The 27350-nt window shown below is 46.2% G+C and overlaps 1 protein-coding gene across 1 annotated transcript; it reads right to left on the reverse strand.

Moving 5' to 3' along the window:
- Positions 1 to 15327: 15327 nt before the first annotated feature.
- Positions 15328 to 19465, reverse strand: LOC124701282 (CBL-interacting protein kinase 9-like). Its single transcript, XM_047233330.1, has 15 exons — positions 19158 to 19465; positions 18593 to 18655; positions 18439 to 18510; positions 18231 to 18338; positions 18051 to 18131; positions 17751 to 17804; positions 17535 to 17660; positions 17359 to 17448; positions 17138 to 17260; positions 16921 to 17031; positions 16571 to 16687; positions 16432 to 16488; positions 16062 to 16136; positions 15877 to 15953; positions 15328 to 15791 (listed from the first exon to the last, which is right to left on the reverse strand). The coding sequence occupies exons 1-15, from the start codon at positions 19326 to 19328 to the stop codon at positions 15788 to 15790; spliced, it is 1329 nt and encodes a 442-aa protein (XP_047089286.1). The 5' UTR covers positions 19329 to 19465; the 3' UTR covers positions 15328 to 15787.
- Positions 19466 to 27350: the final 7885 nt, after the last annotated feature.

A 27350-nucleotide genomic window follows, 5' to 3' on the forward strand; every position in this document is an offset into this window, starting at 1 on the left:
AAATCCCACAAGATATGTGTTATGATTGTCCATAAAGTACAAATTTTAAGCAACTCGGATTTCTCACCTTTCAAGCGGGTCTCCGGGCAGGAGCACAGCTTGTTGACTATTCTCGGCTTGGCTCGCAAGCAGCTCGCCTGGCCTCCCGTCTATCCGCTCCAAAGACATGAACGCGTAGATCTTCGTGGCAGCCTTCCGGCAAGTGCTCACGCAGACACAAAGCAGAAGTTAGCCGGAAATTCAAAATTACTGGGGCTGGCGAGAGTTCAAAGTTTTGGATCAGAGAAAATTTTTAAATTTCCGTCTAAGACGACGAGTTGAGAAGCAAGCATCGGCTAATACATGTTTACACGGAAAAATGTCTCGAACCAATGCTTGGGGCTAGTGTTACCTGGCGCACCTCCTTATGCTTAGCAAAGAAGGGATCTTGAGATCGCTCTCAAGGCCTGAGAGCTCTTCACCATCTCCGTGTGTCTCATGGCAGGCCCCCTACACCTTTCACCCCATCATTCGGGGACTTTCGCATGGCGTTGCAGGAAAGAGGTGAGCTTTTGCGGGTAATACGGAGTAGGCTGAGGGTCAGCTTGGAAGCGTCTCGTGCTGCCTAATCGCTTAGTACTCTTCTGCTCATACTTGCTCTCCGGCTGTAGTGGTCGGCGGGAGGTGGCGCTTGGTTGCTCGAGCGGAGGCGTAGATGAAGATCGCGCCTTTCCCTGGAAACCACCGCGGACCAATCGGACCTTCGGGAAGGTCGTCGATGCTAATAACGTCCCTTGGGATCCGGCTTGGCGGCGAGGAAGGAAGCCTTGGGGCGGAACCGACATCGGGTGCGAGGTCGAGGTATGGAAGCCGGAGGCAGGCTTCGCCGTCTCTCTTCTCGGGGGCCTTAGGGGAGGCTGGCTTCCCGGACTCTGCGTCGCAAAATAGCAGAGCATTATGATTAAGTATATGCTGATTCACGATGGCGGAATGTCTTTACTTCGGAAATCTAGCACTTACCCGAAGGTTTGAAAACTCGGTGGATTTCTGGGTTGTGCTCGGTTGCTCGTGTCGATGAGTTTGAGGCGCTTTTCTCCGCCTCCGCCTTGCGAGTTGCCGCGGTGCCGAGGCACGTCGCGGCACGTTTTGCTGAAGCGGCTGGAGGGCAGGCCTCTTCCCTCTGCGTGGGCGCGGAGCCTCGGGAGCTTCCGCCTCCGATGCGGCTTCCGATCCGTTTTGCTTCGGTGGAAGGAACCCGGAGGATAGTTCAGAGTTCACTTTCTTCGAGCGCCTCGAGCTAATACAGAGTTAAACACTTAGACAAAAGTTTGAATGCGAAGAGAAACAACGAGACTACGGTCAAGCCCACGTACCGCGGTTCCGAACCCGTTCATATGGATGTCTGTTGTTGCACACGTGAACGGAAGTTCACGTGGGATCTTGATGAGGAGCCGAATCCTCTTATCGATGGCGTCGGCGAGAGATTGTCTTTTGTGGCGCGCATCGGCTCGTCGCGCCCGTGTATTGGAACATCAAGCGGTCCCTCGTGTTGGAGCGGCTGGATCCGCTGGGTGAACACGGGAAAGGGTCGTCCTTCCCTGCCAGCCTCTCCTCCGTCGGCTTGCCGGATCCGCCCGACGGCGCAGCGTGGCTGGAGTGACTCGGAGAGATGGGGGCAATGCGACCATGCCGAAGCTCGCCGGCGGGGCAGTTTTCGAACGGCGGCGGCTTTCCGCTTAGCGGGGCCTGAGACGTCCTTCAAGTAGAAGAAGCCCCCACCAGTACCGCGCGAGACTGCGGCGGCCGGTGTGGGTGGCAGACGCGGCTCTGGCGGATCATGAAGGTGATGGATCCGCATGTTGCTAATTCGGTGGATTGCCGGATCCTCTCCTTCTTGACAGTCGAAATAGTATTGAAACGAGGAGAGCTCGGGGTGCCCGGAGATGGCCCTCTCGAGGAGAATAGCGTGATTGTTGATTGCAGGCCACGCTGTTTGGAAGATGCTGTGGGTCGGAGCCCCATAAGGCCTTCAGGATCTCCTAGAAAAGAAGTCCGAAGGCGGAAATGAGAAGCCCCGCTCCACTAGTGCTTTCGTCGGCACCATCTCCTTGTCTTGGGGGCCGGAGCTAAGGCGTTTTGCGTTGTCCCGGGACTTCCGGGTTCGCAGGCCGGCTGCCATCGGCTGGTAGGACAAAAGATGTTGTGCAAGTTTCTCATTGCGAGCACGTACGACTATTATTGGAAAACATGCCTACATGATTAATGATCTTGATATTCTGTCTTAATGCTATTTCAATCCTATCAATTGCCCGACTATAATTTTGATACGTCTCCGACGTATCGATAATTTCTTATGTTCTATGCCATATTATTGATGATACCTACATGTTTTATGCACACTTTATGTCATATTCGTGCATTTTCTGGAACTAACCTATTAACAAGATGCCGAAGTGCCGGTTCCTGTTTTACTGCTGTTTTTGGTTTCGAAATCCTAGTAACGAAATATTCTCGGAATTGGACGAAACGAAGACCCGGGTTCCTATTTTCACCGGAAGCATCCGGAACACCCGAGAGCCGCCGGAGGGGGCCCGTGGGCCCCGGATGATAGGGTGGCGCGGCCTGGGCCCCGGCCGCGCCGGCCTATGGTGTGGCCACCCCTTCGACCCTCCTGCGCCGCCTCTTCGCCTATTTAAAGCCTCCGTCGCGAAAACCACGATGCGAAGAACCACGATACGGAAAACCTTCCGGAGCCGCCGCCATCGCGAAGCCAAGATGCGGGGACAGGAGTCTCTGTTCCGGCACCCTGCCGGAGCGGGGAAGTGCCCCCGGAAGGCTTCTCCATCGACACCGCTGCCATCTCCATTGCCATCTTCATCACCGCTGCTGGTCCCATGAGGAGGGAGTAGTTCTCCATCGAGGCTCGGGGCTGTACCGGTAGCTATGTGGTTCATCTCTCTCCTATGTACTTCAATACAATAATCTCATGAGCTGCCCTACATGATTGAGATTCATATGATGATGCTTGTAATCTAGATGTCATTATGCTAGTCAAGTGAGTTTTACTTATGTGATCTCCGGAGACTCCTTGTCCCACGTGTGTAAGGTGACGAGTGTGTGCACCGTGTGGGTCTCTTAGGCTATATTTCACAGAATACTTATTCAACTGTTGAATGGCATAGTGAGGTTCTTATTTATATCTCTTTATGATTGCAATGTGTTTGTATCACAATTTATCTATGTGCTACTCTAGCAATGTTATTAAAGTAGTTTTATTCCTCCCGCACGTGTGCAAAGGTGACGAGTGTGTGCACCGTGTTAGTACTTGGTTTATGCTATGATCATGATCTCTTGTAGATTGCGAAGTTAACTATTGCTATGATAATATTGATGTGATCTATTCCTCCTACATATGCATGAAGGTGACGAGTGTGCATGCTATGCTAGTACTTGGTTTAGTCTTTTGATCTATCTTACACTAAAGGTTACTAAAATATGAGCATTATTGTGGAGCTTGTTAACTCCGGCATTGAGGGTTCATGTAATCCTACGCAATGTGTTCATCATCCAACAAGAGTGTAGAGTATGCATTTATCCGTTACTGTTATGTGATCAATGTTGAGAGTGTCCACTAGTGAAAGTGTAATCCCTAGGCCTTGTTCCTAAATACTGCTATCGCTGCTTGTTTACTGTTTTCTTGCGTTACTACTGCTGCGTTACTACTGCTTGTTTACTGTCCTGGGCAAAGCACTTTTCTGGTGCCGTTGCTACTACTTATTCATACCACCTGTATTTCACTATCTCTTCGCCGAACTAGTGCACCTATTAGGTGTGTTGGGGACACAAGAGACTTCTTGCTTTGTGGTTGCGGGGTTGCATGAGAGGGATATCTTTGACCTCTTCCTCCCTGAGTTCGATAAACCTTGGGTGATCCACTTAAGGGAAACTTGCTGCTGTTCTACAAACCTCTGCTCTTGGAGGCCCAACACTGTCTACAAGAATAGAAGCTCCCGTAGACATCAAATTTGTTCACCCAACACTTGTTATTGGAGAGTTACCACTAGTGTAGATAGCTGGGAACCCCGGTCCATCTTTCATCATCATATACTCGTTCTACATGTCAACTGTTTTCTGGTGCCATTGCTCTCATATTACTCGCTACTTTCTGTCGTATTCTCGTTACTATTGCTCTCATATCATCTGCTACTTTCACATCACCCTGTTGCTAGTGCTTTTCCAGGTGCAGCTGAATTGACAACTCAGTTGTTAAGGCTTATAAGTATTCTTTACCTCCCCTTGTGTCGAATCAATAAATTTGGGTTTTACTTCCCTCGAAGACTGTTGCGATCCCCTATACTTGTGGGTCATCACATTACTACCGCTTGTTTACTGTCCTGGGCAAAGCACTTTTCTGGTGCCGTTGCCACTGCTCATACTTATTTATACCACCTGTATTTCACTATCTCTTCGCCGAACTAGTGCACCTATTAGGTGTGTTGGGGACACAAGAGACTTCTTGCTTTGTGGTTGCGGGGTTGCATGAGAGGGATATCTTTGACCTCTTCCTCCCTGAGTTCGATAAACCTTGGGTGATCCACTTAAGGGAAACTTGCTGCTGTTCTACAAACCTCTGCTCTTGGAGGCCCAACACTGTCTACAAGAATAGAAGCTCCCGTAGACATCAGCTGCCATCGGCTCTTGGTGTGTTGACTTGCGTTGACAATCGGCAAAATTGATAGAAAGGCAAAATCGGCTTAGAAATATTTTCTTCATTAATAAAGGGGCTTTTACAGAGAAGAGCCGATTGCTCAAGGAAGAAAGAACAAAAGCCGATTACTACTACTACTAGTCCTATACTAGTAGTCCCTAATCTAAGGGTCGTTGCTGCCCTCGTCGTCGTCCTCGCTGCCTCCGGTGCTGCTGCTGGCGGGCTCCTCGTCGCTGCTCCCATAGCCCTCTACGGGAGCCTCGTCCTCCTCCTCGTCGTCGTCATCGTCCGACCCGGCGCGGAAGCGCTTCGCCGGCGGATAATCGTCGGAGGACTCGTCGTCCTCCTCTTCGTCCTCCTCGTCGGAGGAGGTGTAGCCGTCCCACGAGAAGCGGTCGTCCTCGCTCCCCGCTTCCAGCTCCCCGTCGACGAGGAACTGGAAGTCATCTTCTCCCTCGGTCAAGGACTTGTCGTCCTCGGACCAGACGGAGGAATCATGGGACTCGATGTCCCACTCCTCCGGGGCGCAGCGGTCGTACGCCGCCAGCGGGTCCCACTCCGGCGTGGGCTCACGGAAGGGAGAAGATACGTAGGAGAGGCCTGATGAGGCAGAGGAGGAGGAGGAGGAGGAAGAAGACATGGCTACAGAGGAAGGGGGTTTTTGCCGATGGCTAGTACGGAGCAAGAGGATGAAGAGGCGAACTGCTCGGCGCGGTTAAATAAAGGGATATGGGGGAGAGTTAATGTTATAGCAGTTTCCGAGGAAGTGGTGCCAAAGAACTGTCAAATCGTGCAGAGAAGTTGAGAGGGCAAGGCATCATGATGAAGGATACTGCGACGGTTCTGCTCTGCCACGACGTGACCCTACGAAGAAAAAACGGGGTGGTTTTGGAATTATCATTGCCAAAACCAGGGGGCATGTGTTATCACCAGAATTTAACCAAGTCTGGAGATGGGCCGTGATTAAATGGGCTTAGTAGGATATGCACGGAAAATATTCCCGAACCGGCCTTGTACAAGAAGTTTGGGCAAGATTGCCCGTGTATCTGTAAATTATAGTAGGTTACGTGTCGGTTAGAATTAAGAGATAGAGTTTAGCTCGTACACGGTTGGGTTTATTCCCAAGTTAGAAAGTCTACGGACTATCAATATGTATCTAGGGTTATTGAGAACGGAGGACGATCACGTTCACAACAAATCAATCTAGGCGCATCGCCACCCCTTGTTTCGAGGGTTTCTCCCGGGTAAGCAACATGCTGCCTAGATCGCATCTTGCGATCTAGGCAGTATCAGTTTATTCGTTGTTGGTGTTGCTCGTGCTGAAGCCTTTTTGATGGCGAGCAACACCCTTATCTTAGGTGTTTTGGGGTTGATAACAATACTTTCACGATGTACTTGTTTAGCTACGCTGCCCCTTGATATCTAGCTGCCCTTACACCTATTCTAGGTGTAAGGGCAGCATCTTGCTTGATTCTTTATTTAGTAGATCTAATCCGTTATAGTTGCTCCTTGTACTTCAAGGATTGGTTTGATATCCGTATGGTTAGGCCTTATAAACGGGTTGAAGGATCCGGTAGCGCGTAAGGTGTGGTTTATTAAGCTCTAGAGGGATTGTTCCGGGGATCAACTTCACGTTGGTTTTTAGGCCTCTTTAGGGCTGGTTTTCCATCATCTTACGTATCTGCTAGGCTCAATTACGCATAGGATGTTCCGATTACACGGTGAAAACCCTAGACTATCGTAGATTAGTTTAGCTTGATATCGATAAAGCATGATCCCCATGTCCTTATAAATCTAACATGAACCATGGGGCAATCGGCTCTTTGAGCCGATCCACGAAACAACTTAAGAGCCGATCGGGGCTCGTATTTAATGTTTACGTGTTTGCCATGCAGGAAACTAGTCGAAGCAATCCATCACCTTCCTGACCAGGTATAGGTCAGGTGGCACGCCCTCGTAAGCACCGGGACGTGTGCCAGAAGGCATTGCGGGCCGTCGCCCGAGGGACCAGGGTCCACCGCAATCCTGGGAGCCTCCCGGCTCTACGGTGTTGCCCGTCGCTACTCGCCAGTGGGTTTTTGACCGCAACATTGTCGTAGTCCTCCTCCAGACGATTCAGACAATCTAAGCAAGGGATTTAAGAGTGGGATGAGTACGAGCGTACTCAACAAGTTCATTATAGATAAGAGGTGTTTAATGCACTAACTACGATATTAGACCAGAAAGTATAATACCAATGCAGGTTTTGATAAACATTTCTTCAACAGATTGCTTTTATTTCAAAGAGCTATGTCCGTCAGCCTTCACCGGTTTACTAGAACTTCATGGAGCTCCTTTCCGGCCGCGTTCGCGGTTCCATATCCCGGAACAGGGAGTGACAGGTCACGGTTCTTTACACTCTGCAGAGGTGTGTTGCTTTACCCATAAGAGATCTTAACCTTGGTGCCAACCGGGCAGCTCTCCCATCCACACTTCCTATGGTGTGAGGCCCGGTATAAGGTCTAGCCAATCATGTTCCTCCGCTACCTCGAACACCCACCCTTTGTTGCAAGCCCCGACCCTGGGTCCTCGCCGGTCCCATTATTCCCACTCACGGGTGGACCCCGACCACGACAACAGTTTGGGACTCGTTAACAAAACTCCTTCGCCGGTAGCTGCAACCCATCATAGACCGCAATACCGTGGGGACTTAAGGCTTCCCCAGCCAACCGCTTGTTCTTCGGGCGACAAGTGTCTACGGACTATGCCGTGGGGACTTAAGGCTTCCCCAGCCAACCGCTCGCCACCGACAGATACAAGTGTCTACGGTAGAGTGCATTCGTTGATGTACGAGAGGTGGAAACACTTTTGACTACTCCGTTCCACTCCGGATCTTATGGTTAACACGGGTATTACGGCACAAGAATCACTGGACGACATTTGTTGTTAATCCTAGATGGATATTAACCCTTGCAATGGAACCTCCACCATATCAACACAATCCATGGTTCCATTGCCCACCACATAGTCATATTCATAGTTATGAAAGTAGTGGTTTTGGTTTTAATGCAATAGTGATAATCATAGTACTTTGCAAGTAATTTGATAAAGATACTCAAATGGTATGAGCAAGCGATGAACTTGCCTGAACACTGCAAAGTTTTGCAGTTGGATGGTGTGGACTGACCCTTGTCCTCTCGTTTCGAAAAAATAGCATCATTGTCCGATAAGGGCAATGGTTAAAGAAGCAATTATGCATGGTTCCGAGTTTTAGGGTTTGTTCCCCCTTCCAGATGATATTATTATTTCATGTAAGAGGTTAATACTAAGATTGATTTGGAGATACTCTATTTAGGTAATATACAACCTTGAAATATTGTCAAGGTGTTTTTAAAATCCAAAGACATTTATGGACTTATTTTCATTATTGAAAATAATATGTGTGATTTAAATGATTATTTAAATCATCAAGTTAAGACTTATTCTTATTTGTCTTCAAAAATTCTCTTTGATATTTTATTTAGATAGAGAATTTTATGCTGATCAATTTTTATATTTTTAATTATTTTTTTAGAGCTTTTAAACATTTCTTATAAAATTTCAAAGTATCTGTATTTAAGTGATTTTGTGAAATGACCATAATGCCCCTGGGCCCCACCTGTCGGTGTAACCCAGTGGGTTAGGTCGACCGACCCACCTGGTCCGGCTCGACCACCTCACTTCTCTCCCTCTCTCTCTCTCGCGCTCGCGTCCGAACCCTAACCCTAATCCCCTCTCTGGCGATTCGCGTCGCCACCGCCGTCGCCGTTCGATTCCGGCGAGCTCCGCCGGACTTGGCCCCCGCCATGATGCGCAATCGACGCGCCTCACGACGGCGGTCATCTTCCTCCGCGTCGATCTGGAGCGGGTGCTGCTCCAGCTTGTCTTCGACCTCCTCTGCGGCGGCTAGGGTTACGGGATCTGGGCGATCCCGCCGCTCCTGGCGCCCTGGTGCTGTGGCGCCACCATGGCTTCGCCGCCGTGGTGCGTGTGGTGCTGTGGTGCTGCCATGGCCTGGCTTGGCCTCGGCGCCGCCGCGCTACGGCGTGTGCCGCCGTGGCCGCCATGGCTGCGCTTGTTCTCCTCGACTCCGGGTAAGTGCGCCTCCTTTCCCGCTCCCCTCCTGTGCTCGACCTTCTTCCTCCTCTAGTCCTACTGCTGTGCTTTGCTTGCCTGCGCAAGAGCTATTGTGCTCTTCTGCAGCGCCATGTTTGCCTGCTCCTGATGTGCTATGCTGCTGCGCTATGCGTGTGCTACTGCTGTGTGTAGTACCGCCATGCCTCTGTGCAAGAATTCCTAGCCTAATCACTTGTTGTGCTAGCATTTCTTGTCTAACTCCATCCCTGTGCCTCTGTTCTTGTTGATAAGCTTGCCAGATCCTCAAGTGTATTCATTTATGATACCCTGGCTTGATTACAGTGTGCCATTTCTTGCAGTTATGCAAGTGCCAGAGGCATAGTGGCTTATTCTGAGGCTCAGATTTATGATTGTGCTCAATTGAGCATTATTGTGGCTTAACAATGTTATTTAATAATAAGTTGATGTGTGCCCTGCTTGTGCATCTTGATCCAGTGGCACATCATGCCTTTGATGTGCTCTGGATACAATCATGAGTTATTATGTGATTATCTGTGAAGCATCTATTGTTTAATTGGGCTATTTCATTGTTGTAATACATGAATTGATGCCAGGCTTGTCTCTGACAAGCACTTGCATAATTTGTCAAGCATCGATGATCCGAGTGATCATCGGTTGTATGTTGTTTGCTCTCTATCTACTCGCTCTGTGCCTATCCGGGGCTCATCATGGTGTTTGTGTGACACACATACCCGTGCTCGGTGTGTGTTGGTGCTTGCTCAAGCATCATCCGATGCTTGCGAGTGAGTTATTGGGTCATCGACAAGATGTTAATGCTTTGGGTTACTTATCTGTTTCATTTATCTGTAATTCCTTGCTTGGCTAAGTGGATAATTGATGTGAACTGCTGGCAGTTGTGATCATCTTACAGTTAAATTGATTGAGCTAGAGGGATGCCAACATCTGTTAGGAACCCTAGCTCCATTTGAACCCTTTTGGGTAATGATATCTGTGCATGGCTTCTCTGTTGGGTTTGGTAAAGTGGTTGAGGTGGCCCTGACAACAATTCCTTGCTGTTAGGGTAGCTCCCACCTTTGTTGGCTTGCTGTGATTTGGTGAATATCTCACTTGGAAGAAACCTTGTTGGTTTTCCGAGTTACCTTCTGTCATTGACAACAAGAATAGACATAATCTATCTATCTGTCTGATGGATTGCTTGGCTTTAGGTGCTAGATGATTTTGAATGGCTAGTTAGGGATTTATCCAGGTTGGATTTCTCTGGTATGTCACCATATTGACATACCACTGTTCCCTTGGTAATTTCCTTCTGACTGTCCTTTATTTTGCTTGCACCAAAAGGCTTAGTAGCCGGATGATGATACAAACTGGGTACTCACACCCTTTTGCTTGTGTGTGATTGATGCTCATACTTATTTATGAGCAAGACAGATGCTTGCTCATGATTCTTTGTGTATACCTCACTCCGGCTCCTAGAAATGGGTGTTGGTGTAGAGGTTCAGCTGCTGATTGAGTTCTTGGCTTGCCCTGCTCCTCCTTGCAAGCTTGATATCTTGGTTTACTTTCTGGTGATTGGGGAATAGGTGGAACAGCTCTAGTTGTTCACCTGTTCTTGGTGTTCTTGAGCTGTTCTTGCTAGTTCTTGGTTTCTGGTGGACTTACCCAGTGAATTCTGCCGATGATCTGTGGGTTCTGGCGGTGGAAAAGGTTTTATACCATCTTTGCTTTGCTCACATGGTCGACAGCTGAGCCTGGCATACTTGGGTGACTCACTAGCTGTGTGTGTGTGTTGTGCTCCATGCACACAGCCTTGTGAGCAGGCTGTGTGTGTGTGTAACCTGATACTATGCACTTGGTTTGGAACTTGGTGGTGAGATGGATCAGCTCGGCAGCCTTGTTCATATCCTCTCCTGATTCATTATTTTTGCTAACCTGCCAAGTGGCATTGCCACTTGGCTTAATGCTCTTCTTGTTTTGCTTGTGTGCAGGGATCAAGAAGTTGATCAGGATGAACATGAAGATCATCAAGTCCAAGATCAGATGATATTCACATTGTAGTATTTAGGACAGAATCATACTTGTACTTTTCTTTTATTTTCATTTTCTATTTTTCCAAATTTGTGTAATGTGTTGTAATAATTCATATTACTATTCTGGATATTGTAAATGACATTGTATTATGTGTGATAATCAATAAAGCTCAAGTTTTCCTTAATGAGCTTTGTCTAAGTGTTTTATTATTCATATTCTTGATTAATGATAATTGTTTAATAAATCATCTCAAGTTTGAATTATGTGATAACCATTTGATGTTTGAATTTGAAATTCAAATTCAAATTTGGTTTGAATTCAATCATACCACTTAATTTCGAATTCAATCATGCAACTTAAGATTGTGATGCATCTTCTCTTCTCTCTTCTCAAAACCCTAATCTAATTAAGTAAGAACAAGTTCATCGCACTCTCGAAACCCTATCCCTGTAGGATGTCGAGAGAGAAACATGTCCCCCTTTGATGCAGTTTTGTTTTAAAAACGCGAAATTTCCGCGGAATTTACAATGCAATGCACATCCCTTTCTAAAATCTACCCCTCGATCGTTTCTAAACCTGGGACATTACATAAAGTAACCATGATTCTTCCCAACATATAACCCAATAAGATAACAATAACGGTAACAAGATATAAACAACACTAGCATGCACTACGACTCGCAAGGGAAGACTCGATAACCAAACAACAGCTGTAGGGGGTAGTGGTAGCAAAATATAGGCTGCTTGAGGTAACAAGTGGATAGGACACGTGACAAGAACGCAACTAAAGGCTAGCATGAGGGAGAAGGCAAAATAAAATAGGTGAGCGACTCCTGCAGAGACAGGAGTATAGGAAATGCTTGCCTGTTAAAGCTTGCCGAGGAACATCTGGAGACTTGTCGTATCTCACAACACCACTTCGCGATCCTATCCGGGAAGAAGAAAATGCTGGACAAACACCGGGTGCAAGTCTTACTACTACAGATAAAGAAGATCCAACATGATCAAGATGATATGCATGACATGGCAGCGATGGTGCAATGCAACTTATCCATATTAATCGGAGTCGGAACCCCGGACAAACAAATTAAAGTTGGAGTTGCATTTCTAACGATAAAGTTAAGTGTTTATTAGCATGGCAAAGCATGGCAGGGGTGTGCTACTTCAATATTAATCGAAGCAGGGAAATCCTAGGTGGATATCCGAAATACTCCGCATATATGTTAGGTGAATGTGCACAAACTATCCCGAAATTGTATGATGCATGATGAAACATCAAGCATGGATGGCATATTCGTGTTCAGCACATTTTTCTGATCAATTTTCATATATAACACGTTTTATTTCAACTTACGGTTTGAAATATATTAATTTTGCAAGTTTGAAACATATTCAGCAATTTTCAGAAAAACAGGAAAAACCTGGGACTTTTCTCACCGAGACAGAAGCTAGCCCGGGTCACTGACCAGCGGGGCCAGGGGAGGCTGACGAGGCGCTGACTGGGCTGCGGGTGGTTCAGAACCTGCAGGTGGGTTTTCAGAAAACCAACACGAAGAGGGACGCCGCGTTAGGTTCAAAACAAATGGAAGGGTCCATTTGCAAAAAGACACAGATCTGGATCGGAAAAGGTTTTCTCACCGGAAGAAAACCTAGCCACACCGGCTGACAACGAAACCCGGGCATCGACGTGGCCGCCACGCTGGCGAAGCGTGCGAGGCTGCACGGAAGGTGCTCGACAGGAGGTCGCCGCGCGCGTGCAGCGGTGATCACCGCGGCACGGCATGGATGTGCGCCGGCGTATCGTGGCGTTCTAGGGAGCGGGATGAGGCACCACCGACGCGCCTCGTCGGCGCGGGGACGATGGAGGCAGCGCCGCTGGCTGTAGGTCGCCGGAGGATCGCCGGCGACGGGCATCTGCAGGAAGGGCGGACGGTCACCATGGGGAAGAGAAGAAGCGGACGCAAATAAGAAGGAGATGGTGTCCACGGGGTGCTCCGAGGTACCAGAGAACTTGAGGATGGTTCGTTGGCGACGGAGGGGAGCCACGGTGGCCGGAATCGACGAAAAACCTCGCCGGAGACGGAGAAGAAACGGCGGCCTTGGCGGCGTCTGGGAGCACCCGATCTCGATTCACTTGGGGAGGAGGATGAGGGAGATGCAGCGGAGCTGCTGGTGTACTTGGATGTCCGCGGGGCGGCCGGGAACGACGGGGCCAAGGTGGTCTGCGAGGTGGTGCTCCGTGGTGAAGGAAAAGAAAAGAAAGAGACGGAGGTTGGTGGCGGCGCGAGGAAGGAGGGGAGGGCTAGGGTTTCTGGGAGTGCCTCAGATGCGGAATAAAAAGGGAGGTGGTGGCGCGGTGGTTGTGGTGGTGGAGGACCACTGCCTCACGCACCTTGCGTGCTCTCTCCCTGGGGAGAAGACGACAACGCCAAAAGAACCAGATCGAAGGGGTATGCTGGGCTGCTTGGCCGAAGGTGGGCTGGTGCTCTTGGGCCGCCGAGATGGAGGTGGGTTGGATCGGAAAGGATGCTGCGGGTTAGAGGGAGCCTAGGGAGAGAGGGAAGGGGTTTTTCTTTCTCCGTTTTTATTTGAAACCTTTTGAAACCAAACTTATTTTCAGTTTTAAATTTGAAACAGGGATGAGAGCAAGGATCAAAACTAGCTTTCAAAATATTTACTTTATTTGTAACCCAAAACAAAACACATTTGTTTATTCCAAAAATTAGTTGTTGAACAAAATTAATTATAAAATAGAGATTATGAGAGGGGAGATTAGGGCTTTATTATTATTGAAAAGGATAAGAGAAAGATGGGTTTTTAAAATAAACATATGAGAGGGAAAACAACAAGCTAGGGTTTATAAAAAATTTATTTGTTGGAAGACATGGATGAGATATGATGCACATGCCATGATGGTGCACAAAAGAAAAAGAACAAACAAAATCTAATGGGGGTATATCCGGGCCGTTACACCCCTTTTCAACCGGTGCTAAAGCCCCGTTTTCCACTAGTGGTGGAGGATCCTGATGTTGATGGTGCTTTGACAAAGTCGACTCCTAGATCGCATCATCGTGGTCTGGCTTGTAGCGGCGGTCCGAGGTACCGGGTGCGGTGTGAAGGTTTTTTCGGGCGCAAGCGGAGCGCTCTGGCGCTAGCGGTGGCGATGCCTATTGGTGTTGTAACCCTCTTGGTCGCGCTGTTGTGGTTACCTTCCCATCCGTCGTGAGTGCTCCAGGTGAAAAACCCTTGACCGTCTCGGTCTTAACGACAGTGGTGTGTTGCATCATCACCCTCTTAAGGGCGTTGTCGTGGAGCTCCAGTACCTCTTGGTCTCGTTCCAGTGTCATCGATGGGCAAGTTCAGATTTTGTATCAAGGCACTTTCGACGTTGGCTTGGGGCGTCTTCGGCAGCTTCCTATCTTATACATGTGACACTGTCTTCACCACTCTCTGCCCTAGTTGTCCGCTGGCAGGATCAACGCTCCACGGTCTGGAGTGAGAGGGCAAGCGACCTACCCGGCAATGACTTTGTGGGTTGAGTGTGACCAAGTTCGCTGGTTTCACAAGGAGGCGTGGTGACGCCTCTAGCCTCTAGGTAGTAGTCCTGAGTGCTTCGTCCAGATAGGATGTAGCTACTCCTTTTTTTTTTGTTGTTTACCTTTATCTATTGCTTAAGAGGGTTCCTCATTACTCTATTTTGTTTATTATCTTGATCTATTTTTAAGAGGGTTACTCATTACTATTGGTTCGGCCGTGGTATGGTTTTATTTATATAGTGGCACGAAAAGATGCTTAGAGGAGGAAAATATGTTTTGGTAGCATTGCACTGTTTTTTTAACATAATAGATGTATTAAGATTAATGATCATAATACATCGCTGCTCCTGAGAACAGAGTAAGATACAACCAAACTTGAAAGCACAACCCAAATAGAGAAGACGATAACAATCGTGCCGACACCGAAGACTACAAAAGGAACCACACGGCGATTGCCCACCCGTTGACAACTCGGATCCGAAAGTGCCGCAAATGCAGTCTTCAAGGGCCTCTATGCTCCATACCAGTTGATGTCTCGCGGGTGGCTCTCCCGATGGTCTATGTGGCATCTACACCTGAGGTAGGAGAGGACTGAGCTGTAGATACTGAATGTCCTTCACCAAGCTCAATCTCAGGAGTCCCCGCCGTTGAATCTGAGGAACCGCAGCGGGAGTGTTGTCATCCACTACCGAGGGATCAACCCGAACAACGAGGACAACATCGTCACCATGCTTATCATCATGCCAAAAGAACCATGTGCTTATAGACATTAAAGACACATCTTGCTCAATTATATGCACAGCAGCAGGAGCGATTTGGTTTCTTCTCTAAACGGAGGGCAACGCCAACCAATGGATAAGTAGCAAACAATTCCTAGTACACATATGATTTTTGGCAGCATTAGAGTCATCGTATGTGTTCATAGCTTACTCGTAGGGAAAGAGAAAGTTTGCAGCATACTGAAGAAAGTTTTGTTTTTCTTTGCGAGAGGTCAGTGAAGAAACTAACGCTGCACCAGATCAGACATGTCATACTGCTGATCAGACATGCATCCCCACCAAAGCCTGACTGACAAATCCCAAAGTTTAGATTGTACAACTAATGAAGTTGCTCACTTATTTACTCTGAACTACGCTTATTCCTTTTTCGAGCCTTAAATATTTTCAAAACAAAAATAAAGGCGCACAACCCTGTGCCAACAAAAGCATTCAGGATGCCTGTTTACACATCCACATTGCAGTACAGGGAGCATCTATGGGAGGGCCTCTTCTTACATGTAGTTGTACTTGCGCTGACAAAAAAAAGCGCCGTCTTTGAGTACAAGAGATGGACAGTTGATTTGGTTCCAGAAAAATATACAGTACCCCGCGGTATCATCCGAAGATATGGAACCAGAAGACAGGTCGAGTTCAATGAGGTATTATCTGCACAAGGGAGCAGAAGTGTTAAAGAGGGGATCAAAAGAGTTTGGAGCGCTAGAATTAGGAGCATTAGAATATTGGTGCTTACCGTTTCTGTTTTGTAATTGTGTCAGATTCAGATTTCCACACTATGTCTTTTAATTCCGTTGAGAAACTCTTGTAGAACTGCATATAATTTTGAAGAAATGATGTTAATTATTTCAAACTGGCAATTGTTAGACTAGTTCAGAATTTTTGGCAATTGAATGTGAAAAGTAACATTTGAGATCATACACTGTGAAACTCCAAGGTGTCGCCTCCAGTTTTACGAAGCTCGACCATATGGAGTGATGGAGCAACCTCAAAAACCTACAAGAGATCGATTATTATCAGGCACGTAGTTAGCAAATGAAATGTTCATACACCAGAATACTATGTAGCATAGATTGATTAGAACTTCACATGAGAAGTGAACATATATTTGATGCATCCTTATAAAACAACAACCTTAGTTTGCAACACCATTGGCATTTCCAAAAGTCTTAATTGTTTTCTCTTTTCAGATATCATAGCTGGTTCGATGAATTTAGTATAAATGTAACGGCAAATTTAACTGTCATCTGTAAATTAGACTATGTCTCAGCATGGACAGTAGAGTCGGTACCTCCGTTGCTACAGATAAATGGCCTTTCCTTCCAGTCTTGTCACCTTTCAGTTTCATCTGGAAGATAAAAAATAGAAATCAGTACAAGTACTGAATTGCTGAAATTGCAGCAAGAACGCAGGAGGAACCCAGTTTATACCTTATAATTTTGTTTCCGCACATTGAAACCAAGAGGCCCGCATGCTTCCTCTATTTTTGACACGATCTCTTGTGGTGTACGCTGGGACGCGAAGGATGTTTCCCGTTTTACCAATCCCTATAAAGAGGGATGACATTATTTGAGAAACAATAAGGTTTGCTAATAGTAGAAAAATTAGTGGCGTCCGAAATTTATAGAAGAGGCAGTGAAGTGAATAGCGGCGTGATACTACCCTGCTTGTTACTACTTTAGTAACAATATTTAAACAATCAGGGATACTGAACTCAGAAGTAAATTAACCACAAGTGCAATATGGAGAAAATTATATATCAACAGTTCTATGAACCTACCATCATCTCTTTCTCAAACAAATTTCCAAGGTTGAATCCCTGCGACCTCGAAATAAGAGCAAATGCATTCATGGATTCTGGTTTCTCTCTTTTCTCCGCCACAAGATGTTCCTATGAGATTCAAAAACAAAGATAACAAAATAAGTGGTGCTGCTAAAACGATAAAATTTGGGGACAACAGGCTGCATACGAGGAAATGACATTCAGATTGTATTACCTCGGAACTATTGAATGCGGCATCAACATCTTCAAGGCTCACATCTTCATTTTGCTCAAACTGTGACGGTTTATAGTCTTTTTTGAACCATTCATCTTCTAGAATTTCTGCAATTGTTATCCTCTGCAGGAAAGAAGATAAAATTCATTGAAACTCTGATGCAAATGAAGCCTTCTCATGTAGAAAATTCACTTGTCAGCAAACACTTAATTGACACTTACAGTCCGAGGATTGGGATCGATAATGCGCTTAATAAGATTCCTTGCACCAGTTGACAACCATGGTGGACAAGAAACATTGGCTTTGGTGATCTGTTAGCAAAACATCAATAGTCATATTAGTGCCAATTAGATACAACGGTGGTTCCTCCCTACGTTGGCCTATTACAGTAACTTACCATTTTATACAGAGTCATCAAGTTGGGGTCATCAAAGGGTAAATACCCAGCCATAAGAACAAATAAGATTATGCCGCAGGACCACACGTCAGCAGCCATACCATCATAACCTTTATCCGCAAGAACCTGAGGAAACATTCAAATGCTTACACCTCTTGAAGCACATTTTTAAGGCAAGGTGAGAACAAGATAAATAACAGAAGGCGGAAAGTTTACCTCAGGTGCAACATAATTTGGAGTTCCACAAGCAGTATGCAGAAGTCCATCCTCCTAAATAAAATACAAAATTAAATGAGGTGATCAATACCCTTTTCTTAAATGTTTTTGTCTCCAAGCACAAACTGTATCCGATCTGTAATTCCATTTCTTGTATAAATTTAAGAATTGATTAAACGGAGCATACAGAAGGCAGAGGTACTTTCAACAATTCTGAAGAATTGCTACTATACATCGAAATGTCAATTGAACAAAAAAATATGCGTACTTCTATACAATCCTACTAGGTAGAGATCATACTTTTGTTTGCGGTGCAAATGCGCTGAGACCAAAGTCCGAGACTTTGAGAGCTCCATATGAGTCAAGGAGCAGATTTTCTGGCTGCAAATGGCACATAAAACATCCATGAATTAGGAAATGTATCCCAGAGCATCCTCACAGAATATAACATACACCAGGAGAGAGGATAATCGGACAAACCTTGAGATCTCTATGGTACACTCCACGACTATGACAGTAATCAACTGCATTTATAAGTTGGTGGAAGTACCTTCTTGCTTCATCTTCCCCTAGCCTCCCAGAATTGACCTAATCATCCACAGCACAATGATAAGTCAGAAATGAGTAGAAAGGATCATACTGAAAGCAAAAGCCATGACATCTAGCACACAAAGTTTGAGGGCCTTACGATCTTATCAAAGAGCTCTCCTCCATCAACAAAGTCAAGAACCATGTATATCTTTGTTTTGCTTGCCATAACCTATCACCAAGTGCACACATGCTGAATGAGATGAAAGATATAAAATATAGTATTTCTTTTCTCTGCAAAGATTGTAATATACCTCGTGCAACTGGACGACATTTGGATGTCTTATTAGCTTCATCGTGGCAATCTCCCGTTTAATCTACAGAAGGTGGATGAGATGTTCAGTGCTCAGAATCCTAGGGAAACAGAGGAGTCGGGGTAACTTGACGTCTATTAGTTGTTGCAGTCTTTCAGAGACCATGGAGTACGATACAGTCGAATCACCTTGGCGTGGGTGATACAGTCGCAGAATGGTTCCCCAAGAGAGACCCATTATAAATAGCTAATTGGACGAATCACAATTTTCATTTCATATTTTATATTCGTTGGCATCAAGCTCTTGTTTCTTTACTTAGCAATCACTTGACTCTTTCCCCATAATAAGAAAACAGAAAAATAATGCCTGCTGACAGAGAATCTCTACCATGACAGAGACGTCAAATAGTTTTCCCAGGGACATTCCTTTTCTAATTAAGCGAGCCTGCCAGTCATAATTTACGTGCCAATTCAATACCCCAGATGCTAATCAAGATTCCCCCAATGGATGGAGGAGGAGAAAGGGGGTAGAGAGAAGGAAGGAAGGAGATGGGCGGCGCTCGGACCTGCTCGACCATCTTGTGGCGGAGAACGTGGTTGCGGTCGAGGACCTTGATGGCGCAGGTGCTCCCGTCGCGGGTGTCCCTGGCGATCTTGACCTTGGCGAAGCTGCCCTCGCCGATGGTCTTGCCCAGCTCGTACCGCCCTACCCGCGTCGTCCTCCTCCCCTCCGCCATCCCTGGCTCGCTACCTCGGTGGTGGTGATGGTGGCAGATCGATCGATCAATCAATCAGACAGTGGTCGATGCGCCGCGGCTTGGACGCTGGGTCGCCGGTCTCTTCCTGCTGTGGAATTGTGAGGCAGGCAGGTTGCTCGTGTGCGGCGGGCGGTTTATAGGATGAGCCGGCTTCTGTGGGATGGAAGCGCGTGGAATGAGACGGAAAGGCGGCGCGCGGGGGTCTGTACTGACTGCGGGTCCGGTGGGCGCATGGGCACGCCTCGGTTCGGATAGGCGAGATTCGGTGGGCCATTTTTTATATTTTCAGATGGATATTCTTTTTGAACAATATTTTCAGATGGATAAGTAAAGGGCATCTCGAACCAAAGTATAGAGGAGGACACTGATTATTATTATTTTTATTTTTTTTAACCCAAGGCAAAAGCTTTCTGTGGTGCCTTGGGGCCGGTGTGGAAGGTGGAGCAGCGGCTCTCTGTGTTGTGGGTTTCGGCTGCTTGGGTGGCGGAACCTTCGATCAGTCTAGGGCGCGATCTCGAGGTTGGCGTGTGGAGCTTGTCTCAACCCGGTGGAGGTTTTTGGGTGGAGGTTGCGAGTTGGATCCGGGTGAAAGCGCTGTCTCCGGTTGTGGCCGGAGCCAACGGTGTCGACGCTCTTGGGCACCGTTTCCTTCTTGGAGGTGTTGTTCTGGTGAAGCTCTTGCCCCTCCCCTAAGTCAACTTCGGGGGAAACCCTTGATCATTGCGACCGGAAGATGGCGGCATTTTTGTGTCGTTTTCCCTCTTGTGGGTTTCGTCTTTGGAGTTGTGCTTCCACCGGTGTGACAAGGGAAAGATGGTGGCGAGTGCGCGGGCTCGGGGCCGGTGTGGGCGTCGGAGCGGTGGCTCATGTGTGGTAGGGTGTTGTCTACGGTTGCTTGGATGACGGGGCCAACGACTCTTTTGGTGCGTGGTCTCAGGACTGGCGTGTGTGTTGATGATATACCGGTTTTCGCCTGTTTTCCATCATTAACCTGGCAACTTCTTCTTAATCAAGGAGGATACTGATTAATTATGGGGACTAGCGGGTCGATCTAAAATTTAGCCCAAAAATAAAATCTCATGGATTAAAGGTGGGCCACCAGTGTGTACATAGCCCTACGTGGCAGCGATCCACCGTCTTCTCGATTCTCGCGTCATGGTTAATATCGGCCATGTGCCAGCCCATTTTAATATCGATTTCCACGTCCCCTCCCCACACTAGTCCCTTTCCACTTTCAGCTAGTCTCCACGAACCCTGACCTCCTTCTCCCATTGCGAGTAGCAATGATGAAGAAGGGATGGTCGTCGAAGAAGGGTGGTCGCAACGACCACAAGGCCAAGTCCTCCTCGGGCCACCACCGTCGTGGATTACCGCCACCACCTCCACGGAACCACACCTAACTGAGCGTGGACTGGCAAACGCCTTCAGGGAGGCCAAGCGGCCCATGCCATGGCATGAGTTGCACCTGAACTAGGCAAGGTTCCGTGCCACCCGTGCCAAGAGAAGGGTTGAGATGCCTCCTCGAGATCGACCGTCGGCATGCACTATTTTTTCACCATGGCCTTGGTCGCCGCTAGAGGCCACAAGGACGGTGCAAACCCTAGTTTGCTTGGTTTTTATCTAGTATTTTATTATGTACTTCCTCCGTCCCAAAATGTAAGGCATCTTATGATTATTCAAAAGTCAATGTTTCTAAGTTTGACTAAGTTTATACACAAAAATATTAATAATTACAATATTGAATCAATATCAATAGATTCACCATAATTTTTTTTTTGCGTCCATTCAATATTGTACATGTAGAATATTTTCTCTAAATATTTGTTCAATGTTAAAGATTTGATTTTTACGTAATCCTTAGATAACTTACATTTTAAACCGGAGGGAGTATATTTTTATTTTGGCCATTTGTGTAATTATTTTAAATATCCAATATTAATTACTAAAATGGGTCCCAAATATGGCCTCATTTCTTGTTCGTGGGTCGTTTAAACACACCAAGCAATCATATTTGTTGTCTAATAAAACATATCGACCCGTAAAAGATGCCCACCAACTAGCAGACAAGCTGTAAGGGCATGTACAATGGTGTTATCTTAGCAGTGCCACGTAGGATAAATGTTGAGGTGAAGGAAAGAGAAAGATAAAAAAAAGACTATGTCTTTTCTTAGCTAAAAGATCATCTTTTAGCATAATCTCGTTACTAAAGATAAGACAAAAAATAACATATTACACATCATATTTTATTATATCTAAATTACGTGGTAGGATTAAGATAAGACGGTATTATCAATGATTGCACATGCCCTAAAGAGGTGTACGGTGGCGTGGTGAGTGCGGATGACTTGCCTCGTGGGTCTAGTCCAGGTAAGATTTTGCGTGTTTTTGCTTGCTTTGGACGACGTGGTAAGAAGATATTGCGTGTTTGTTCCGATCGCCCGTACGAGTATTTTGGGTTATCTTCGGGCAGTAGTGGCGAAAGGCGAACTCTCGCCGTGTCTATCGCGGCGACGGGCAATAAAAACCGAGTCGTGCGCGCACCTTCCACGAAGGAGCGGGGCGGCGTACGGGGCCGTACGTACGCCAATCATATGAACCCGCAGAAAACGACGTACCCCTGGAACATATCTAAACTTGGCAGGCCAGTCAGTCAGTGAGCTACTCATCTCCGGTCAGTCGACGCTCACTGACTGGCCGAGCAGAATCTCCTACCGCGCTCCGCGAACGCCTTGCGCCCCGACAAAAACCACCCCCGATTCTTCTCTCTATCCCTGGCTAGCTAACTACGCTCACCGCTACCGCATAGGCGATGCTTCGATCTAGTGAATACATCATGCATGCGCCCAAAATATATGTGTGGATCTAACCCACTTGACCTCAATGAGATGCTGAGTTGCTGACAGAGGAGGACTGACTGAGCCGGCGCACGATCGACCAGCCTGACAAGTGTCGCTGATATCGTGGCCGAGGGCGACGGCGAATATATACACAGGGACCGATCACGATTTTGCCGATCAATAATGCAGCTGTTCTTCCCGCGAAAAAACAAGTCCATAATGCCGCGGTGGTAGGCCAGCGGTCACCGTCGCAGCTCGGAGCCACAGCTCTTCGATCCAGCGAGCACCGAGCAGCGGCAGCCTCACGTGCAGTCGATCGATCCATAGATCACGACGGGACACGCTTCACGCCGGCCATGGATCCACCACCTCGCCGGCCGTCGGGCCATGTCCCGCTGGATGGCTGCGCAGCCACGTTCTCGCCACGCCGTCCCGGTGCTATCAGGACAGGGCCGGCGCGTACTGCGATGATCTGTCAGGCTATCACCGGGAATCGTAAGCCCAATCGAGTGCCGTCGTTGTGTGGCTCATGTTCCAGCAGCCGGGAGCTTTCGTTGGGTCTGGACTTTGGAGGTAGCAGAATGATGGAAGCAGCCGCTTAATCACGTAATGGTGATTGGTGAGAGGGACAGGGGAGCGAGAGCTCCATGTGTGGCTTGCTGTTGCTGCGCGTCTTCTCTTGTGAAGCATATTCGATCGGATCCATCCGAAAGATTTGTGGGCACGCGTGGATACTATGCAGATGGACGATGTGGGCTTGCACTGAACATAGATTTTGAAATTGAAAAAAAGAAACTATGCAACACAAGATCTAGCGAGATTTTGATTTGCTCCCATCTTTCACCAAATAGCAGGTTTTCTTTCGGGAAATATACCCGGATGAAGCACATGCACCCGGTTTCACAAATTTTTGGAAAAACTACTCTTTGAAAGTCTCAAGAATATTGAAATATTTTTTTATGTACATATTATGTTGATACTTAATTGTGTAAGTTTTCATGGAAAAATACGAAAATTGACAAAATGTTTAAATGATACTATAATGATTGGTTGTGCACTGTTCACGGAAATAAGAAATTCCATATATCTAGATGGCTGTTTTATGCCGAAATCTGCACAAACAAGTGTCCACATAGGATATACATGCAAAAAATTATTTTAAATTTTTTCTAAATCTTTGAAATAGCATTTTTTGGATTTTTTTAAAAATAGGGTGCACATGCACCCGGGTGCAAATCGTTCGCCTCCGTCTTCTTTAGGACAATGCTAGGGATCCTCCGGAGGGTAATATTCTCCAAACCTCTGAGTCCCCCAAGCGACATGTGTCCCATCACCCCATGTGCAACTCTCTGATCCCTGCAAAGAAGAAACAAAACAAATCCCCTTCCTTGCTAGTCTTCCCCGCTATGGCCTCACCCTTATCTGTCGTACGCACCTGTGTTTGTTCTAACCGTTTCATTTTGGGAGGGAGCAGCATAAAGGTCTGCTATCTTTGCCATCTTAGGACATCTCTTGTACGTTCCATGGTGAAGTTAGGGGCGAAGAATGTCATGAAACCGAGATATGAGGATTAGTAATGGTGGTTCGAGTCTTGGCGGTGTGAGAAATTTTCTTGGTGATTCAGGATTCGTAGCATCAGTATGAAAGTGGGGCGACAACACAGGAGAAGTTCGAAGTATGACCTTTCAGGTTAAAATCTAAGGTCTGTCATTAATTGGTTGTGTGAAGCATTGTTTTAAGAGTGTGGACTTTCTTCCGGGTGAAAGGCTAAGATCTATTATTGAGTGACGACAACACTTATGCGTTGTTCCTCTCCTGAGATGTTGCTTTTGGAGAATTTGCAGGTTGTTTGCATCCGTACTATCATTAAGGATTTAAGGCATTGCGTTTTTGCGCAGGCTGGGTGTAATTGATATCTTCGTGATATCAATATATTTACTTTATATAAAAAAATAAAAAACCAATACTGAAAACATATAGAAAATACTGCCCTACTAGGATGAGGTGGTGAATTTGACAGAAATAACCTAAAAGCGAAAGAAATTTCAAAAATGAACCGTCACGGAACTATTTCATACAAATAACCCCTCAGTGTCACACCTGTATCCAGGGTGTTGCATACATCAGTGCCACGCCATGAGGCTCGACGCGGCAGAGGCGCCAACGTGGCCAGGCGGGCCCTAGTGCGTGGTAGTGTGGCGCCCTGATCTGAGGCGCGACACTGCAAGGAGTGTGGGCTTGCAGTGAACATAGATTTTGAACCTGAATAAAAGAAACTATGCAACATAAGATCTAGCAAGTTTTTTATTTGCTCCGTTCTTTGACCAAATAGCAGGTTTTCTTTAGGACAATGTTGAGAATCCTAAGGCGGGCGATATGCTATGAACTTCCCCGAAGCGACACGTGGCCTTTCACCCCATTGGTCCTCGCAAAGAAAAAGCAAAACAAATCCCCTCCTTGCTAGTCTACCTCGTCATGGCCTCACCCTTGTCGGTCGTAGGCATCTGTGTTTTTTTTCTGATCATGCGCACACATGTATTTCCGAATGTTTGGTTTCGGGAGGGGTCAGCGTGAAGTTCTGCTATCTGTTGCCATCTTAGGATACGTATTGTACGTTCCATCGTGAAGTCAGGGACGGAAAATGTCATAGAGCCGAAATATGAGGACTAGTAATTGTGGTTTGAGTCTTGGCGGTGATGAGGAATTAACTTGGTGACTTAGAACTTCTAGAATCAGTATGCAAGGGGAGGCGACATCACACGAGAATTTCAAAGTTTGACCTTTCATGGTAAAAATCCAAGATCTGACCTTAATTGCTTGTGCCTAGCAATAATAGGCTTGTAGAATGCATGGTTTTAAGAGTGTGGACTTTCTCCCGAGTGAAAATCTATGACATATGATCGAGCGACAACGGCGTTTGTGCACTGTTCCCTCTTGAAGATGTTTCTTTTGGAGAATTTGGAGTGCGTATGTGTATCATTAGGGTATTACACTGTTGCAGAGGCTAGAGGCTGAATCTAACGGTTTATTCGTGGTATGAATATATTTTATTTACAACTTTTTAAAAAAACCAATACTAAAAACATATAGGAAATACATCCTAGTATACCTGAGAATATTCTACCTTTTTGGTTCGATCTCTTTATTTTTTCTTGCCTCCTCCTGCGATTTGCTGTCCAGCGAAGTGACCCAGGGTGAAGCTGGGTACGGCCCATATAGAGATTGAATAATTTTTTGGTTAGTGACAGTTTTGGCCCAGGAACTCGTTGTGAATTAAAAAGGCGTAGCCCATGGAACTGTCCATACGCAGCAAGCAAAATCTATAGACCGAATAGCCGCACACCCAGGCGCTGACATGGGCCTAACCCATAATAGCGAAGCCCTTTCTGTCTGATCGTTTTCTCTTCGCTTTTTAAAGTTTTGCCGGTTTTGACGTTTTTTACCTACTTTTTGGTTTCAAAATATTTAACTTTATTTCTAAATTTGAATTTCGATTGTTTTCGAAAATATTCAGATTTAGAAAATGTTTTTGAAATATTCTTTAAAATTTCAAATTTGTTCAGATTTTATCAAATTTCGAAATTTGTTCAGATTTCAAATTTATTCAAGTTTTGAAATTTGTTTAAGTTTTCAAAAAATTTCAATTTCCAAAAAATTGTTCAACTTTTGAAAATTATTTACATTTTTTTAATATGTATATTTTGAAAATTATTCAAATTTTGAATTTGTTCAGATCTAAAAAAAGTTCAAAAATTTAAAAAACTCAGAAGATATTTGGTTTTTGGAAAACATTTAGATTTTGGAAAACAAGAAAAGAAAATGTAAAAAAAACATCAGTAAAAACAGAGGAAAGAAGGCAGAGGTACCTGTTGATGGGCCATCTAGCCCATCAAATTACTGCTCGTGTAGGGTGTGATGGTGCGTGTGGTACGATGTTCACGCCGATCAGCTCGACAAATAGCAACTCCCACAAACAAGTCCACATCACCTATTAGCATCCATCGCTCCTCTTGCGTACGACAAAAACCTAGTAATTTCAGAAAGAATGATAGAGAAATTGCTTCATTTATAAGCGGTGGGCATACATTTTACAATGAGGTTCAACATAAAAAGGGAAATTTAAATCACGGCCCTGACTTGTGCATTTGGAGCATCGAAAAGAGTATGGAAAATGTGACCATGTCCTCAAAATCCTTCTCCACCGTGTCGAGTAGAGATGCTCCCCCGCCAGGCCAGGGACACCGACGTCGGGGACAAACCACTTGGGCTAGCAACCCTGGTTGGTGCCCAGCAGCACGAGCATAAGATCCTCTGAAACGACATGTAGCCAGGAGGAAGAGCGACCACTAGATCGTGGTCGAGGAGGGTCGTTGCATGACCAAAGGAAGGAGAGTATGTGCTGGACTTGGCGACTTATCGCTCCACTTCCTCTCGCCTCCATCTCCACGACGGTTGACGACAGGATGGAAAGACAAGTACGCTGATGCCTCCACGCAGGCAACACATGGAAATCCGGAGGAAACTTTTCGAGCTTATTTATAGGGAACGTGAGAGAACTACATCTTCCCATCTCCGGCTTCAACCAGCCAGATCTCCATGCCCAAGAAACGGCGTTGCCGCCGGTCATTGGACGTAGCTTGGTTGCGTCGATGTTCAGATCCTAATCGTCCTAACGCCATACTCCACATGCGAACGACACACAAAACCTAGACTCCAACACAGAGAAGGCCCGACTTCCCTTGTTTCTGTCACTCCAGGCAGTGAGGCCGCCAGAGGAGGGGAAGAGGGGAGCCGAAGATATAGAAAGTGTGGAGAAGGAAACGGGAGCCTTAATTTATCATATTAATGAAAACAATACTACTCTCGGAGCCTCGACATGTAAAACTGTGATAGGGCGGCGAGCTCATAACCGAATCGTACGTGTTAGAAAAGCATCCTTGCCAAATAAATATGCATCGATTGCACCGATTTAATTATAAGGTACAAATCATTATACTCCGTAGCAAGCAATGACTTAACCACACCGGTCACTTCATAATTGAATCAATCACGGTAATCATGATGTTGGTGTTCTTTTTACCAAAACCATCGATATTACCGTTATGCCTTTGGAACTATATAAACATGCATGCTTCTACCCCACAAAAAACTGACAGTACATTCT

The sequence above is a fragment of the Lolium rigidum genome, chromosome 3 (assembly GCF_022539505.1).
Source record: "Lolium rigidum isolate FL_2022 chromosome 3, APGP_CSIRO_Lrig_0.1, whole genome shotgun sequence".
Classification (NCBI taxonomy): domain Eukaryota; kingdom Viridiplantae; phylum Streptophyta; class Magnoliopsida; order Poales; family Poaceae; genus Lolium; species Lolium rigidum.